The sequence below is a fragment of the Capra hircus genome, chromosome 22 (assembly GCF_001704415.2).
Source record: "Capra hircus breed San Clemente chromosome 22, ASM170441v1, whole genome shotgun sequence".
Lineage (NCBI taxonomy): Eukaryota > Metazoa > Chordata > Mammalia > Artiodactyla > Bovidae > Capra > Capra hircus.
The window spans coordinates 44,933,218-44,952,888 of record NC_030829.1 but is presented as its reverse complement, the minus strand read 5'-3'; the positions used below and the strand labels follow the sequence as shown (position 1 = coordinate 44,952,888).

Genomic DNA, 19,671 nt, shown 5'->3' with positions numbered 1-19,671 from the left:
CCTCAAAGGGGCAATTTAAACTCTATTCATTGCTTGAGATTTCTGCTTAAATAGACTTCACTTTTAAAAAGTGAGATGATGAGTAGATTTGGAAATAGACTTTGTAATAAAAAGATTTTTTTGCTCTTTTGTTGTAAAGAGATTTGATCCATATATTTATCTTTTTCTGTATTACTAAGGGGACTTAGTGTGGAACCTCATGACAGTTTCCTAAAATTCTATGATGATGTGAACACAGAATAATCACATTTCAGTTATACATTGCATCATGCATATGAAATAGTATATTAAGTTTTTAAATATCCAGAATAATTTCTCCACAGATATATGATGCTTTCACATCCCTATTATCCATATCATATATTTTTATAACTTTAGCAAATGAATCCCCATTTCAGTGTGCTATGAATTATACATAGTCACACTTTATTATATGGTTTGTTTGTTTAGATTCTTATCATCTCTTCTGAATAAGTTTATAATTGTCAAAGGGAAACAAAATGCTTAAACTCATAATGTTATGAGTTTTACGTGAACAATGAATGCAGACATACCAAACAACACAAGGAAAAAGTCAAAGGAAGGATGCATGACTGGAAATGTACTCCACAAAAATGTCCAGTTCAGAGAAAACATGTTAATGCTGCAATGCAAAGACCCTGTTTTCTTTACTGTTTTCTTCAACATATAAACTTGCTTAAATATTAAGGCCATTTCTGGTCAACTATAAATAGTCAATCCATACTGCTTCCAAGGATTTGACTATTTTCACCAACTTCTAGAAATTTAACACTGTTGGGTAAACTTCTGCAAAGTCCCCTCTCCCCCAAAACTGACCTGTTACTGAAAAGTAGTAAAAGTTTATCAATGTATAACAGGGCTCCTGCATTCTCTGACTTATTGAAAACATTTACTGTAAAACATTTATCTTTCTTTATGGTTGAGATTTGCCCAGAGAGTAATGGCTGATCTTTATAATATTTTTCACTTCTACTACTATTTTCATCTATTTCTCAAGCTTTTCTTTTTTTTTTTTTGCCCCAGACAGGAAACCTAAGATAACTTTTCATATTCAGAGACAGATCTGATGCAGACTTCTTAGGAATAAAGATTGCTTAATTAATCCTTTTATCAGCAGATGACAAAAGATACGGGGTTTCTGTTTTTTGAAAAATGTCTCTCCCTTTCCTATTTTATCAATTCATTATAAAACGAGTACGTTTTTTCCTTAGATATCACTTACCTTTTTTAACTGTGCTTCCAATTTGCTACATTCTTCTTTCTTTTGTTCAATGGCTATTTCTAGAGATTTTAATTTGGAGTCCCTTTTCAGCCCTGCTGAGGCTAATGAAGATGCATGTTCCTTGAGGTCAATTAAACTAGACTGAAAGGAAAAGAATACCAGTAAGTAAAACAGTGCAATTTCTACTAGCAATGTCTTCAATTTTAATACACTGACTCCATACATAGCAATAAAGTGCGCATTAGACAGACAGGGTAAATAAGTCTTACTTAGGTAACAATAGTTGACTCTGGCCAGGAAATTAAACTTGGCCAGTTTATAGAAGCAACCAGGATCTAATTGCAGTAGAGTCAAATGTGACCAAATGGTGTGGTCAGTAAATGCATGTTTCATGTCTCAAAGTTATGCTAATGATCTAAGTCCCAAGGTAGTCTTTACACATCATGGCAAAACAGACACCCTGAACCTTCCGTTTACATTTACTGCTGTCAGGTGGCACAGCATCTGAGAAAAATATGAAAGAAAATACCAACTTTAATGCTTTACTCCCCCCAAACGGCAAATCATGTATAAAAGAAGAATCCAAGTAAGTCTTTATCAAATTCCATTTATTTAGCAGAAAAATGACCAATGTTATTTCAAACATCTCTCATAGAATCAAAGGTAAATTTATTCAAAAATTCAGAGCACATTTTATGTCTTAGGCCTTTGTAAATCCAGGTTCAGGAATATAATGAATCCCCCCAACTCAGATGTGGGGTTACCCAAGTTGTCCAGAAACCAAGAGGTTCCCTGTATAGTACAAATTTCAAAAGGTAAAGAAATAACACTTGCATATATCACAGTACACAACTTTGCTACCTAGGAGGACAATGTCTACCAGCAAACATGGAATGGTTAGCAACATCTAACTATGTAACTAAAATGTTCAGGTTCCACCCAAAACCAGACATGATGCATTTATTTTATATCCATTTGCAACGCCTAGGAAGACACCAAGCAAACAGCAGTTTCTTAGTTAATGATGTGGTCTAATACTTTACTGCATAATGAGCACTGGAATAACCATATTGATGACGATACCACCACAATCACCCAGCAAGCAATCCAAGTTCTAACAACTCTCTGAGTGACAGGTTAGCCATTCTCATTTTTCAGGTCAGGAAACTGAAGCTCACATGAGGCCTTGTCTTCAGCAAGGTTCTCAAGCCATTAATGGGAGATATGTCTCAAACCCAGGTTTCCAACTCCAATTTCAATGGTGTTTTCATGTAACTTCCACAGAAATAATAAAGGACCTTATAATCCTGGTGGCTCAGATGGTAAAGAATCTACCTGCAATGTGGAAGACCTGGATTTGATCCCTGGTTTGGGAAGATCCCCTGGAGGAGGGCATGACAACCCACTCCAGTATTCTTGTCTGGAGAATCCCTTGGACACAGGAACCTAGTGGGCTACAGTCGATGTGGTTACAAAAAGTCAGACATGACTGAGCAATTAAGCACAGTATAATCCACATACTTTGTCACGGTGAAAACTATGATCACCCCAACTAAATTATAAGTTCCTTGCTAATAAAAATTGCTTGCCTTTATAAATTTTAAATTGCCAGGTGTAATAGTAACAGCTCTACGTGTCAACTTAGCCAGGCCATAGTCTCCAGTTACTCAATCAAACACCAATCTAAGTATTATTGTAGAGATATTTTGAAGATGTGACTAACATCTACAATGAGTTCACTTTAAGTAAAGAATATTCTTCTTCATAATCTGGGTGGGCCTGATCCTATCAACTGAATGGTCTTAGAAGCAGAACTACGTTTCCTTCAGGCAGAAGAAACACCTCCTGTGGACTAAAGCATTAGCTTCTGTCTGAGAGTTTCTAGCCCATCCTGCCTTCTGTGTGAATTCTGTGTGAATTTTGGACTTCCTTAGCCAGCCCCCATAACTGTGTAAGTCAATTCCTGCAATAAATTTCTTAATATGATTAAACTTCTTAATGCAGCTCTGTTTTTCTGATGGAAGCCTGACTGACATATTAAGCCCAGTGGCAGGCACATTATTATACAGGAACAATAAATGTGTACAGAAGTGGCTGTCTGAAATTCATACAATGTAACCAGTGTTTACAAAATTATTTTCATTTAAAGTTTACACTCTACCAAGTCATCAAAATCTCTTTTCAATTAGAAGCACATATAAACATACATATTGCTTTTAGGGTACAAACACAGGAATAACATTTGGAACCCGTGAAGAAAACTGTAAATGAGACAGAAGCTTCAGTGCCTTTTCTTTCATACTAACTATAGGAACTATGGACTCTGCAGCTCTTATATTCTTTATATATCAAAGAATGATAATCTTATAAAAAAATAACATCTTCTCTAAAAACTAGTGAACTTAAATTTTGAAAAACATAAATTTTGCTTCTAAGCTTCCACTAAATTCCTATTTCTGATCAATTATTTCCTTCTTGGACTCCTAATTTAGACAGTATTTTAATCTGTTTCAGGTCAGTTCAGTCACTCAGTCATGTCTGACTCTTTGCAACCCCATGGACTGCAGAACGCCAGGCTTCCCTGTCCATCACCAACTCCTGGAGCTTACTCAAACTCATGTCCATCGAGTTGGTGATACTATCCAACCCTCATCCTCTGTTGTCCCATTCTCCTTCTGCCTTCAATCTTTCTCAGCATCAGGGGCTTTTCAAATGAGTCAGTTCTTCGCATCAGATGGCCAAAGTATTGGAGTTTCAGCTTTAGCATCCGTCTTTCCAATGAATATTCAGGACTGATTTCCTTTAGGATGGACTGGTTGGACCTCCTTGCAGTCCAAGGGACTCTCAAGAGTCTTCTCCAACACCACAGGTCAAAAGCATCAATTCTTCAGCACTCAGCTTTCATTATAGTCCAACGCTCACATCCATACATGACTACTGGAAAAACCATATCTTTGACTAGGCGGACCATTGTTGGCAAAGCAATGTCTCTGCTTTTTAATATGCTCTCTGGGTTGGTGATAGCTTTTCTTTCTTTTTTTTTTTTTTTGGTTGCTTTGTTTTTTATTTTTTAAATTTTAAAATCTTTAATTCTTACATGCGTTCCCAAACATGAACCCCCCTCCCACCTCCCTCCCCACACCATCTCTCTGGGTCATCCCCATGCACCAGCCCCAAGCATGCTGCACCCTGCGTCAGACATAGACTGGCGATAGTTTTCTTCCAAGGAACAAGCGTCTTTTAATTTCATGGCTGCAGTCACCGTCTGCAGTGATTTTGGAGCTCAAAAAATATATAGTCTGTCACTGTTTCCATTGTTTCCACATCTATTTGCCATGAAGTGATAGGACCGGATGCCATGATCTTAGTTTTCTGAATGTTGAGTTTTAAGGCAACTTTGTCACTCTCCTCTTTCAGTTTCATCAAGAGGCTCTTAGTTCTTTGCTTTCTGCCAGAAGGGTGGTGTCATCCTCATATCTGAGGTTATTGATATTTCTTCCGGCAATCTTGATTTCAGCTTGTGCTTCATCCAGCCTGGCATTTCACATGATGTACTCTCTATATAAGTTAAATAAGCCAGGTGACAATATACAGCCTTGACGTACTCCTTTTCCTATTTGGAATCAGTCTGTTGTTCCATGTCCTGTTCTGTTACTTCTTGACCTGCATACAGATTGTTCAGGAGGCAGGTCAGGTGGTCTGGTATTCCCATCTCTTGAAGAATTTTCTACAGTTTGTCCTGATCTACACAGTCAAAGGCTTTGGCATAGTCAATAAAGCAGCAGTAGATGTTTTTCTGGAACTCTCTTGCTTTTCGATGATCCAGTGGATGTTGGCAGTTTGATGTCTGGTTCCTCTGCCTTTTCTAAAACCAGCTTGAACATCTGGAAGTTCACGGTTCACATGCTGCTGAAGCCTGGCCTGGAGAATTTTAAGCACTATTTTGCTAGCGTGTGAGATGAGTGCAATCGTGCGGTAGTTTGAGCATTCTTTGGCATTGCCTTTCTTTGGGATTGGAATGAAAACTGACCTTTTCCAGTCCTGTGGCCACTGCTGAGTTTTCCAAATGTGCTGGCATACTGAGTGGAGCACTTTCACAGCAGCATATTTTAGGATTTGAAATAGCTCAATTAGAATTCCATCACTTCCACTAGAATTGTTCATGGTGATGCTTCCCAAGGCCCACTTGACTTCACATCAGGTTTAAAATGACCAAAATCCAAGGGCTGAAGTGACGCTCTGGAGCTGGGAAATTAGCAACCATGCTGGGATACAATCCAACAGGGCAAAAGAACAAACGTGTCATAAAGGAGACAAACATGTTCTGCAAATAAAATGAAGTGTCCGATTGTGGACCGTGGCATGCATCTCAGGGTTTGGAGACTGGAGAAAATAATGTGCGCATTTCCGCTTCTCATACTTCACCAAAGCACTGCTAAGGGCGCTGAAGGGGTTATAGGTGTCCCCCAGTACATGGGTACTTTTCCTAGCCGCCACACAAGAAATTTCTTTAAAGCAAGTTGTTTGACATTATAAATGCAGATGAGATTTGTATTCTGTATTCATGTTTGCACTAGCATTAAAATACTGTTTCAGACTGAGCAGCCACAACCTTTTCCTATGGGCCCAGCATGGTACCACATCTCCTAACCTGGGGGTGTCGACTGATTCATTTGAGAATTGTAGATGAATGCATAGCACCCAACACACAGGATTAGTACCTAACAGGCCCTCAGTAAGTTGGAGCTATTGTTATTACTGTCAGTGCTTTTGTTGTTCTTGTCATCTCAAACAAGAGATCATGAGATCCTCCAAGCCATATGAACATGGCAAGACAGCAGGAAAACTTTCAAGGAATTACCTTATATGTGGTTATTACAGTACAGAAGATATGCACAGAGTATCACCGGATGAAGGGAGTCACAGTAAATACTGTTCTGTATATTCAGAGAGCTTTATAAAGCAAAGGTAACTAGATCCCCCAAGTCTTTACACAGTCCCTCAAACTAAGTCTCTAGTCTGCCTGAGCTACATGGATGTGGGTTGATGAGGACCACTCGTGTGGTGCACTTCTTTTTCTGGACTCACCTCTTTTTCCGTCAGTTCAGCTTGTAAAGCATTGACCTTCTCTTTCAGGTCTTTGTTTTCTTTTCGGAATGATTCTATCTCTTCTAGTCTTTCCCGATCATCTCTCTCCCTTTGTTCTTTCAAACGCTCAATTATTCTTTCCTGTGAGGCAATTGCCCAATTAAAGAGAAAAAAAAAAGTGAGATTCTATCAGTGTGCATGCCAAGGCATGCTACAGAATGAAATAAGAAGCAATACACACTGAGGGAGAGGGAGAGGGTGGGATGATTTGGGAGAATGGCATTGAAACATGTATACTATCATATAAGAAATGAATCGCTAGCCTAGGTTTGATACAGGATACAGGATGCCTGGGGCTGGTGCACTGGGATGACACAGAGAGATGATATGGGGAGGATGGTGAGAGAGGGGTTCAGGGTTGGGAACTCATGTACATCTGTGGTGGATTCATGTCAATGTATGGCAAAACCAATACAGTATTGTAAAGTAAAAAAATTAAATTTAAATTTAAAAAAATTTAAAAAATAAAATGTCCTATAATTGGAAAAATACAAAAACAAAAATAGTAGTTACTGATAGGCACCACTGAGCTTTGCCAATGCTATTTTTTTTTTGAAGGATCAGTTTTGTAACATAGATTAATAAATCCCATAAATTATTTTTAAAAAATGAAAAAAAGACGCAATACACAGAAGAAGTGCTCCTATGTGTATTGGACTCAACATACACAAGGTATTCAAAATTGCATTTGTGAAGAGAGGTTGTGTATAACAGTACTTGGGAAAGACAGTCAACTGCAGCTTTCAGCTTGTTAACCAAAGTTAGTACCACAAGGTTGTCATGGACCTCAGTGCTCAAGTTCATGGTGGTATCAGGGATTTCCAAGAGCAATTCCAGAAGAATGAGGTTCAGGCACCAAAACCCAAACCCTCGTATGAGGAAGAGGAAGACACAGAACCAAACTCTTGGATCAACCCTCTTTGCTTGGCTTTCCCATCTGATGTCAAATAACCTTCCTTGATTTCTGAAGACTCTTTTTGTGAGAAAGAGGATCAGAGAGGGGTTAGGACCTAGACCCTCAAAGACATAAGGCTGAACTCACGATGAGAACTTAATACAAAATAAGTATTAAGCTCATTATGTAAGTGATTATTTACTTCCATGTTTTTTTCAATGATTTCTTGGCCGTCAGTAGAGACTCAAAAACATTGCTAGAGTTTCTCAGAGCTATCTGAGGTACTGTTCTCCTGGGCTACAGTCCTCATTTTGCCACAAATACTTAACTCACAACTCTCAAAAAGGAAAAAAAAAGAAAACACTGTTAGAATCTCACCTAGTCCTCATCACATCTGTACAATCTGAACTAGGACTACGGGTTACAGAGCAGTGGGGAGGAAAGCCAGGCTTAGAGAGGCCAGTTCACTCATCCAAGGTGACCCAGTTCTGAAACAGAAGACCCACCCTGACACCCAGGGCTGTCTGAGTCTTAGCCACGCCCAAGAGAACACACTGCCACAGACACAAGCCATTCAGGGAGATTTGAGTACCTGACTGCCCTTAAGTTTTATGTCTAAATAAAAACATTACTCTGGTAGCTATATTTTCCAAACAGATGAAATCTTTCTGATATCAAAATGAGAACTTTTTTATTTTAAGGAAAATTCTGCTCAGATAAAATTTGAATTAGATTTCTGAAACTTGTGTCAAATTATACAACACCTATTTGGATTTTCTTCTAGATGGTCATGTTAAAAAAATTTGGTGCAAAAATGATTCTTAAGAATATTGTCTTTCATATTCTGAAATTCCCTGGTGGTCCAGTGGTTAAGGATCCACCTGCCAATGCAGGGGACACGGGTTTGATCCCCGATCCAGGAAGCTCCCATGTGCTGTGAGGCAACTAAGCCCATGTACCACAACTACTGAAGCCCACTCACCCTAGAATCCATGCTCTGCAACAAGAGAAGCCCCCACAGTGAGAAGCATGTGCATTGCAACTAAAGTAGTCTCCATTCGCTGCAACTAGAGAAAGCCCATGTGCAGCAATGAAGACACAGCACAGCCAAAAACTAACATTAAATTAAAAAAAGAATATTGTTATTTATATTCTTATAAGTATACAGTAGAAGACAAAGCCTGATACGTAAGACAACTATAATTATAAAATACACAGCTTTTAAAAATACAGTGTTTAATGTAGAGGGAAGTTAGTTTGAACACTTGGCCTATGATTTAAGATCCCCCAGGTAAGTACTTCGGAGAAGGCGATGGCACCCCACTCCAGTACTCTTGCCTGGAAAATCCCATGGACGGAGGAGGCTGGTAGGCTGCAGTCCATGGGGTCGCAAAGAGTCGGACACGACTGAGCGACTTACCTTTCACTTTTCACTTTCATGCATTGGAGAAGGCAATGGCAACCCACTCCAGTGTTCTTGCCTGCAGAATCCCAGGGACAGGCGAGCCTGGTGGGCTGCCATCTATGAGGTCGCACAGAGTCAGACATGACTGAAGCGACTTAGCAGCAGCAGCAGCAGGTAAGTACTTAGGCTTCCCTGGTGGCTGAGATGGTAAAGAATCCGCCTACAATGTGGGAGACCTGGGTTCGATCCCTGGATTGGGAAGATCCCCTGGAGAAGGGAAAGATAACCCACTCCAGTATTCTTGCCTGGAGAATCCCCATGGACAGAGGGGCCTGGTGGGCTATAGTCCACAGTGTCACAAAGAGTTGGACACAACTGAGCGACTAAGCACAGCACAGCACAGGGAAGCAACTGCACTAACCCAATGACAATAATTTATATGTCTAATGCTTTCAAGGGGGGAAGAATACCACTGTTGTTTTTAATTATTTTAAAACACCTTAAAATGAAATATATTATTACAACAGTGTGGGTTGAAATGGCATAAATGATTCTATTAATTGTCTGTATTTATTTCTTCTTGATTTCATTACTATCCTATTTTACTCATCTGTATTATGGGGGAGTCAATGACTATGTGATAAATGGAAGAAGGAAACGGTCTCAGTGCACAGTAAATCTCTCAAGGACTTTTAACAATTTCAGCAATTGAGCCCACACTGCCTTTGGCCTGCATTTACTGCCAAAGCCTCACAACTGGTCACCCAGTAAGCAGACCCTCTCCATCCTGTCACTTACACCCCATAGTGTTGGAGTGACATTTTTAAAGCCCCAAACTGACCATGTGGTGGTGGCTTAGTCATTAAATCCTATCCAACACATGTAACCTCAAGGACTGTGGCCCACCAGGCTCCTCTGTCCATGGGATTTCCCAGGCAAGAATACTGGAGTGAGTTGCCATTTCCTCCTCCAGGGGATCTTCCCAACCTAGGGATCGAACCTGGGTCTTCTTTACTGACTGAGTTACCAGGGAGGCCCTGACCAAACTGCTCACATCAACTCATTATTTAGAAACTTTCCCAGTAATCACTCTAGCCAGAACACGTGACATTTATTCCCACTAGACAGACTTATTGCATGATCAGTCTCTTAGCCTAGCTTTCCAAAGGGCAACATTTAAATCTTACAATTCTCTTGACTTAGGCCTGAGCAAATTGCCTGGCATACAACAGGCAATTAAAAAGGCTGAGGGAAGGAACAAGAATTCAAATTAGGGGTCATCCTGTCTTCAAAGAAGGGAAATAAAATTAAGTATGCATGTCAACATTCAGAAGGTGTCAGCGTCACTTGGAAATGAGGTTGATCTGCTCTAAGCACTTGTACTATTGACTGGGCATTGATGACAAAGCAAATCAGCAAGCAGTTTAATGTTTTTAAGTGTTATTGATGATTCAATACTACAAAATATTTCTCCGTCAATCACAAAACTAATTTAACCGTCAGCTACGCAGGGCCAGATGTCAAAAACATGTGTTAAAAGGCCTTAATATGCCATGATCTACTTGATTAACAGCTAACTTGCAGAAATTCCAACAATGTGTTCTTGTTTTAGTCTTATTTGCATTGGCAAGTGTTCCTTGTGCACCCATCTGGCTGTGCACAGGTCTAATCTGCTTGCGCTTTATCACTGAATGGGAACTGTATGGCAGTGGCCTCCAGCTCTGCTATCTGGCTGTCTCAACTGCTTATCTGCCATGTGGCTTTATAAATACTGGGGGCTCCATGAGCTTCTGTGTGTCAGTCCTGGAGCTAAGTCATACTCAATCTTAACTCACTAAGGGGCATTATTTTTTTTTTTTTTACACACTCTGCATATCTGAATAAGTTCTGGGAAATTAAAAGGAATAATACATTCCCTGGGGTGAAATAATAATAAAAGGTGACTAGTGCCTAATGGGTTCTATTCATCAGCCCAAACGACAGCAAATAATTAAATATTCTTATAAGTCTACAATTTCCAGTTAATCACTGTCTTTTTTGCACCATGTCTTGTTGTAGAGGATCTGTTAATTTATATGTGGATGGAAATGGAACTTGTAAGGAAAAGGTCACTGAAAGAGATTGTACTGTCAAACACAAAGACCAGAACATTTGAGTTTAGTCCCATTCCATCACCCATGAGCTGAGCGGTCTTGGGATAACCCAGGGGGGGCAACTAAGTCCCAATCAAGGGCCAGCCTAGGGTACAAGTGGCTTCCCAGAGTGCTGCGCTGAGAACTTAACTGGTGTCACGGTTGATTAATGACGTCTACCCAGGGCCCAGAATAGACACTGGACCAGAATAGAACAGTGCTGCACAGGTCCCAAGTTTTCATTTCTGGGCATGTCATTTCACTTCACTGAACCCAATTCCCATCTTTAAAATGAAAGAGCATGGAGTTACTGCTTCTCACAGTATGGCCTTCCAAACATCTGCATCAGAATCATTGGTCATCCTTGTTAAATCAAATATTCCTGGGCCCCACAGCAGAGCACAGAATCAGAATCACTAGGATATGGGACCCAGGGAACTATATTTTAAGAAGTTTTCTTGATTAGTGGTCCCCAACATTTTTGACAATTTTTCCACGTACTGAGGCGGGGGTAGGGGCAATGGTTTCAGGATGTTTCTAGCTCATTACATTTACTGTGCACTTTATTTCTATTATTATTATATCAGCTTCACCTCAGATCATCAGGCATTAGATCCCAGAGGTTGGGGACCCCTGCTCTAGATGACAAGATTATTTTGGATACATATAGAAGTTTGATATCCACTAGAATATAAACACTTAAAAATAAATCTACTATTCTTTATCCCCTGACAGGGAAATTTGCCAAATCCTATCAAGTTGTCTTGTCTGTTTTTCAAATACACGATGTTCTGATTTTGGGCACCTTTTGAAAATTCCCTCTGTGTCTGCATTTATTCTTTATCAGGTAAAAGGCTAAAAGTAGGATGTGTATAGGGTTTGGAAACCAACAGCTCACTGACCAAAGCTGCCCCATAGAGCTATTTTGTTCAACTTGAGCATCATATTTTAAAATCTGAACTTGAACATTTTGAGGTAAGCCAACGATGCTCCAGCTTGTCATAGTCACCAGCAGTCCCAACTGCTTAACACCAAACCCACTTCCCTCATTTTTGCTCCCTGCCTGACCCTACATGGCATCTAAGCTCTCAACTCCTCATGTACAGTTCAGTACAGATTTTACATGCCTGAGACTGTGGATCGGCAAACTGAATAATTATTGTCAAGGTAATTCCAAAAGATAGTGGAGTTCACAGGTCAGCTAGTTTAAATGTACGTTTTGAAGATAAGGTACTGATAGGAGAACAGATTTGCCCCATGTGATGCAATTATCAAGTAGTGGGGACAGTTCGAGAGGGCCAGACTCCCATAGACCCCCCGATTTCCTTCCTTGGCCTCCCTTAAATCTCAGAGGAAGTACGTTTAATTAAAAGGAGTAGTTTCAGATTCAAGAATTGTTTGGGGACTTAAACTAGAATAAATCAAATCTCAGTAGGGAGAAGAAGGGTAAAATCCTGCCAAGAATACATGATTTGGAAAAGAATATGGTGTAAGTTTATTTCTGTATATTTGGAGAAAGAAATCAAGGGTACAAATGGACTGACAATGTCACTGAAAGACTGCAGAAGGGATACATAATCATTCATAGTTTTGGGGGTTTTTTTTATTTTTATTTTTTTATTTTTTAAATTTTAAAATCTTTAATTCTTAATGCGTTCCCAAACATGGACCCCCCTCCCACCTCCCTCCCCATAACATCTCTCTGGGTCATCCCCATGCACCAGCCCCAAGCATGCTGTATCCTGTGTCAGACATAGACTGGCGATTCAATTCTAACATGATAGTATACATGTTAGAATGCCATTCTCCCAAATCATCCCACCCTCTCCCTCTCCCTCTGAGTCCGTTATACACATCTGTGTCTTTTTTCCTGTCTTGCATACAGGGTCGTCATTGCCATCTTCCTAAATTCCATATATATGTGTTAGTATACTGTATTGGTGTTTTTCTTTCTGGCTCACTTCACTCTGTATAATCGGCTCCAGTTTCATCCATCTCATCAGAACTGATTCAAATGAATTCTTTTTTATGGCTGAGTAATACTCCATTGTGTATATGTACCACAGCTTTCTTATCCATTCATCTGCTGATGGACATCTAGATTGCTTCCATGTCCTGGCTATTATAAACAGTGCTGCGATGAACATTGGGGTACATGTGTCTCTTTCAATTCTGGTTTCCTTGGTGTGTATGCCCAGAAGTGGGATTGCTGGGTCATAAGGTAGTTCTATTTGCAATTTTTTAAGGAATCTCCACACTGTTCTCCATAGTGGCTGTACTAGTTTGCATTCCCACCAACAGTGTAGGAGGGTTCCCTTTTCTCCACACCCTCTCCAGCATTTATTGCTTGCAGATTTTTGGATCGCAGCCATTCTGACTGGTGTGAAGTGGTACCTCATTGTGGTTTTGATTTGCATTTCTCTGATAATGAGTGATGTTGAGCATCTTTTCATGTGTTTGTTAGCCATCCGTATGTCTTCTTTAGAGAAATGTCTATTTAGTTCTTTGGCCCATTTTTTGATTGGGTCGTTTATTTTTCTGGAATTGAGCTGCAGGAGTTGCTTGTATATTTTTGAGATTAGTTGTTTGTCAGTTGCTTCATTTGCTATTATTTTCTCCCATTCAGAAGGCTGTCTTTTCACCTTGCTTATAGTTTCCTTTGTTGTGCAGAAGCTTTTAATTTTAATTAGATCCCATTTGTTTATTTTTGCTTTTATTTCCAGAATTCTGGGAGGTGGATCATAGAGGATCCTGCTGTGATTTATGTCTGAGAGTGTTTTGCCTATGTTCTCCTCTAGGAGTTTTATAGTTTCTGGTCTTACATTTAGGTCTTTAATCCATTTTGAGTTTATTTTTGTGTGGGGTGTTAGAAAGTGATCTAGTTTCATTCTTTTACAAGTGGTTGACCAGTTTTCCCAGCACCACTTGTTAAAGAGATTGTCTTTACTCCATTGTATATTCTTGCCTCCTTTGTCAAAGATAAGGTGTCCATATGTGTGTGGATTTATCTCTGGGCTTTCTATTTTGTTCCATTGATCTATATGTCTGTCTTTGTGCCTGTACCATACTGTCTTGATGACTGTGCTTTGTAGTACAGCCTGAAGTCAGGCAAGTTGATTCCTCCAGTTCCATTCTTCTTTCTCAAGATTGCTTTGGCTATTCGAGGCTTTTTGTGTTTCCATACAAATCTTGAAATTATTTGTTCTAGTTCTGTGAAAAATGTGGCTGGTAGCTCGATAGGGATTGCATTGAATTTGTAAATTGCTTTGGGTAGTATACTCATTTTCACTATATTAATTCTTCCGATCCATGAACATGGCATATTTCTCCATCTATTAGTGTCCTCTTTGATTTCTTTCATCAGTGTTTTATAGTTTTCTATATATAGGTCTTTAGTTTCTTTAGGTAGATATATTCCTAAGTATTTTATTCTTTTCGTTGCAATGGTGAATGGAATTGTTTCCTTAATTTCTTTTTCTACTTTCTCATTATTAGTGTATAGGAATGCAAGGGATTTCTGTGTGTTGATTTTATATCCTGCAACTTTACTATATTCATTGATTAGCTCTAGTAATTTTCTGGTGGAGTCTTTAGGGTTTTCCATGTAGAGGATCATGTCATCTGCAAACAGTGAGAGTTTTACTTCTTCTTTTCCAATTTGGATTCCTTTTATTTCTTTTTCTGCTCTGACTGCTGTAGCCAAAACTTCCAGAACTATGTTGAATAGCAGCGGTGAAAGTGGACACCCTTGTCTTGTTCCTGACTTTAGGGGAAATGCTTTCAATTTTTCACCATTGAGGATAATGTTTGCTGTGGGTTTGTCATATATAGCTTTTATTATGTTGAGGTATGTTCCTTCTATTCCTGCTTTCTGGAGAGTTTTTATCATAAATGGATGTTGAATTTTGTCAAAGGCCTTCTCTGCATCTATTGAGATAATCATATGGTTTTTATTTTTCAATTTGTTAATGTGGTGAATTACATTGATTGATTTGCGGATATTGAAGAATCCTTGCATCCCTGGGATAAAGCCCACTTGGTCATGGTGTATGATCTTTTTAATGTGTTGTTGGATTCTGATTGCTAGAATTTTGTTGAGGATTTCTGCATCTATGTTCATCAGTGATATTGGCCTGTAGTTTTCTTTTTTTGTGACATCTTTGTCAGGTTTTGGTATTCATTCATAGTTTTTGAAACAACATTCTTCCACTCAAATTTTATACACAAAATTACTACTAGAAAGTTTTGATACTAAATTCTTAAAAATTGTAAAAAAAATTTTTTTTCCCTCAAAAATCATCTTATTTTTCCAAATAAAATCTCATCTTTTATAAATTAAAGTTGTAATCTTACAATTTTATTAGCAACATTAAGACTCTATAGCCATTGAAATCTGGCTGCTTTTTTACTTTCTATATGTTTAGTATAGAGCAGTGATTCTTAGACTAGAGTGTACATCACAGTCACCTAGAGAGTGTGATGAAGTGCAGACTTCTCGACTCTACTCGAGGCTCCGATTCAGGAGGTATACATGGGGCCTAATAATTATACTTTTGACAGACATCTCCTGGTAATTCTGATATAGACGTCAGATAAAACTTTTTTAAGATTCACCGACTTCTGGAATCAGTGGGCTATTTAATCTAATTCCCCCATACTACAAATGGGCAATTTGAGGCCCAGGGAGTGAGAGTTATTTGTCAAGGTCACCCAGTTAGTGGCAGGGCTGAGACTGGCTCCTAGGCCACTATCCACTAGACCTCATTACCTCAAGGTTTATGATAACAGAGAAAATAGTAGGAAACAATGCTGTTATTACAGTGTGAAATCCAAAACAAAACAAACAACAAAAAGACCCCATTACCTCTTGCATTTGTGGGAAATCCTACAAAGTGCCACAGAACAAGAAATGATGAGAAAGACACAGAAAAACAGCATAATGGGGTCTACTTACATAATTCAAAACTTAAGATTTCTTTGCTTCAGAGTTCGAAAGTAATTATGTCAATAACATGGACCTACTTAAAGATTGCACTGATTCATGATATGTCCAACCCAAAACAAGCTATCTTTCTTCAGAATCCTCGCAAACTTTACCTCATCTGCTCTTGGATCCTGATTCTTTGACACCTAGGAAGTGATGGGGGATATAACATGCAAATTCAACTCCAAGGCCTACTGGTGCCCAGCTCAGCACACTACACACCCTCTGCGGGTAGGAGTACAAAAATGCCCAGAGAATGAATGAACTAACTTGGGTAGAATGAAATGGACTATAAATCATTTTAGGAATCAGTAAACATCAGAATGACCTATTTGCCTAATAGATTTTCTTCATTCTTTTGGTCAAAGTAATCCTTTTAAATATCAGTCAGAACTAAGACTTCCAAATGGCTTCCTACCGGCTTCAGAGTCAAAGTCAAAGTTTTTCATCCTTTCTCACAAGGCCCTTCAAGGAATACTCCCTCTCCACCCACCGCTCCCCGCTGCTCTTGATTCCCTCCAGAAGTGCTCATGGCTCATCCCTCACTTTCCTCAGGTCTTTCCTTATATGCACCCTTCTTAGTAAGACCTGACCTGGTCATTCCACCCCAGCATTCCCTGAACCCTCTCCTTGCTTTCTTCTATAGAAAGTATTACCCTCTGAAGTCCGCGTGTTTTACTTATTTATTTTCTATGTCTCTTCAGTCCCATTAGAATCCTCCATGAGAGCCAAGATTTTCACCACTTCTTTTCTCTGCTGGATCCCTGGTGCCCACAAAAGTGCCTGTCATACGGTGGTGGCTCACTCCATCAACACCCGAAGATAGTGCACTAGGCGCTGGGGGAAGGTGAGCCAACACACACAAGTAACATACATATACAGGCATGCTTGGGCTTGGAGTCTAGCAGAGAAAACCAATTAATCACATTAAAACCGAAAAATGAACAATTAAGATTGTCACAAGAGCTCTGGGAAATTCATGGTATTCCTGAAAACATAATAGAGGATTTTACCTAGGAGCCCTCCCCAAGGAAATGATTGATAATAATAATAACAGTCATAACTTAATATATACCTATTATCCTAAACACTTTCCATATATTAACGCATTTTCTCCTCAACGTAATCCACTAAAGTAGGCAGTATTTTTATCCTCTTTTACAAATGAAGAAACTGAGAAAGCGAGAGGTTAAGTAACTTATCCAAAGTATTAACTGTCAGACCTAATATTTGAAACCTACGAGCCTGGCTCCAATATCCACAATCTTGACTCTGTGCAGTACAGCTTCTCAGCTCCCAGAAGAAGAGGAATTAAATCTGCAGGGAGTAAAGAACATTCTGGGCTCAACAATAACGTGTGCAAAGAGTCTGAGGCAGGAGGAAACAATGGTGCACTTAAGAATCTAGAAGGCCAGCATGGCTAGAGCACAAAGTATGAGAGAAGAGAGATGGGGATAAGGCTGGAAAAGGAGGAAGGAAAGATGAATGGAAGGGATGGAGGGGGGGAGGAAGGTAAAGGAGGCAGGCAGAGAAGTGGCTAGTCAGGTGAGAGCCAGAGAACATGACGGGATGGACCCTAAGGGGTTAGAGATTTCAGTTTCCATCATCCTAAAAACAAAATGGGCCTAAGGGTTAGAGATTTCAGTTTCCATCATCCTAAAAACAATGGCAAGGTAGTGGAGGTTTTTAAGCAAGGCCAAGGGTGAAGTGATCAAGTATATATTTCAAAAGGATGCCCCTGGCTTCAGCATACTGAGCCTACTGCTGAAGATTGCATGGGAAGGGAAGGCCCAGCTGGTACTAGGTTGGTGTGAGTACATGGAGAAAAACAAGCACATTGAAATGCATTTGGACCATTTCCTCCCAACCACATTTCCCTAAACCATACCACAGCTAATGTTTAGTCCAAGCTCACCTTCTCTGACAAAGCCTCCTCGAGCGTCGCCAGTGCAGTGTCTGTGTTACTGGAATCAGTCTGCAAGGACTTCACTCTGTCTTTCAGATTGGTCAGTTGCTTGTCTTTATCCCTAAGCTGTTCTTGTAAGTTTTCAATCTGAAAGTAAAAATCACCATATTTAATACACAATTTATTACATATCCAGTACAGTGGACCTATGGGGAAAAAAACAAAAAAAGACCCAAGATTATGGAATTTGTTGCTATTAGGAGGTTACACTTTTATTTAGAATCAAGGCCATTTTGACGAGACCATCTTTCTGCCATGTAATTCAACTTTGTGTTTAAACAGCAATAGAGATGAGCAGAATATCTCCTCCATGCAAATGCAAGCCCTTCAGACACATAAGCACTATTATTTCTATTTTTATCCCTTTCACTAGCCCTTTAAGTCTTCAGTCCATAAACCTAATCTTGGTGCAGTGAATCAGAGAAACATATATGCAGAATTCATTCAATGAACAGATGCATACAGGGTGAGCACCGAGCACCCTATCAGTATATGGCAGAACCCATGTAGTCATTCACTCACTCCTTTATTCAGCCTTAGACTTTGTGTGATATGCCAAATGCTGTCAAGTGGCTGTTTCAAAGTAACCACATGAAAAGCCAAGTAGGTTATCACCAGTAGACTGTTAATGGGAAGAACTTGTGATATAAATCAAATGCAACAAGTACTAAACACTCCATTTGGCAAGTAAGTCATGTGCTGGCAACCAACCAGCCACTTTTATCCACTATCTGCAGCCTGAAATAAACACACCAAATAGCCGATTATAACGCCTGCCCAGGAGCAACAGCAAGGACTTTCTCTTGGGCATTGCATACATTATCATTCATGTTTTTATTCTCTGCTTTCAAACCATGTATTTCTTATCTAAGGATTAAAAAAAAAGTCCCACTGTACAAACAATTTATTCATATTAAGGGTTTTAAAATGACAAGGAAAAAAAGCAGTACAACTCTAAGATAAGCCCATTCAAAATATTTGTATTCTGCACGCAGGCTTTCTCAGGAAATCATTCCAAATGCATGTTTCACAATGTGCAACTCAAACAAATTTTGGGATTACTTGATTCAGGAAGCATGAATCTGGAATGGCAACACAAATAATGACCAGAGTAGAGTAGAAGCAATAATAAGGAGGAGGCAGAGTGACCGCGAAGGTGGTGGCAACAGTAGCATCATAAAAGCTCTGGATGCAAAGATAATGACCCTGCTGACCCTCAAGCTGAGGAGAGGTGTGAATACTTTTCAAATGGCTAAAATGGATGTGGGCTAATGGAGATGGATTTTGCCTCCTTCTACTCTTCCCACTTTTCTTTGCTCCCTCCTTTTTTGATTCATTCCCTTTCTCCTCATTCTTCTTCTTCCCCTTTTTGTCAATGTACTTTTCTTTTTTTAATGTTTTTCTGCCTTGAGACAAACATCCTGGTTTAGAGAAATAACTAACCTTTTACTTCATCAAAGTGCACTGTGTTCCTATTTAGCTAGTACTGTGAGAATTTGCTGTCCCTCCATGGAAAACACAGGAACTCAAAAGGTATAATCATCTGCCGTCAAAACAAAGGCTCCCTCCATTCCAGACAAGTGTTCATGTGATTACAGGACACCATAAGCAAATAGATGAGGGAGCAAAAACATGGGTGGTTACATGTCAGAATGACAGTTGCTTTATAGAAGTCGGCAGCTGAGAGGACTAACTCTTGTGAGAAACTGTGTGTTATTATTTTTGAGTACACTCATATTCACATCTGTGTCCACATATGTATGCAAATCTATGGCAGCTCCAAGCAAACGGATTAAGTTCTCCAGTCTGGAAGACAGTGGGAGACAGTGCCCTGGATAAAGGAGAGACTTTCTCTCAGGGCATCAGCCTTGGGGCAACAGCACCGCTGATTTTAAAGG

At 39.5% G+C, this 19,671-nt stretch overlaps 1 protein-coding gene across 7 annotated transcripts in view; it reads right to left on the bottom strand.

Moving 5' to 3' along the window:
* Nucleotides 1–19,671, bottom strand: part of ERC2 (ELKS/RAB6-interacting/CAST family member 2) — a 996,291-nt gene that overhangs the window by 516,084 nt on the left and 460,536 nt on the right. For all 7 annotated transcript variants that reach the window (XM_018038455.1, XM_018038458.1, XM_018038452.1 and 4 more), the window contains exons 8-10: nucleotides 17,723–17,860; nucleotides 6,332–6,472; nucleotides 1,244–1,384 (exon numbers count right to left, since the gene is read on the bottom strand). In XM_018038455.1, coding sequence (XP_017893944.1) covers nucleotides 1,244–1,384; nucleotides 6,332–6,472; nucleotides 17,723–17,860 — 420 coding nt within the window. The remainder of the gene's footprint in view (nucleotides 1–1,243; nucleotides 1,385–6,331; nucleotides 6,473–17,722; nucleotides 17,861–19,671) is intronic.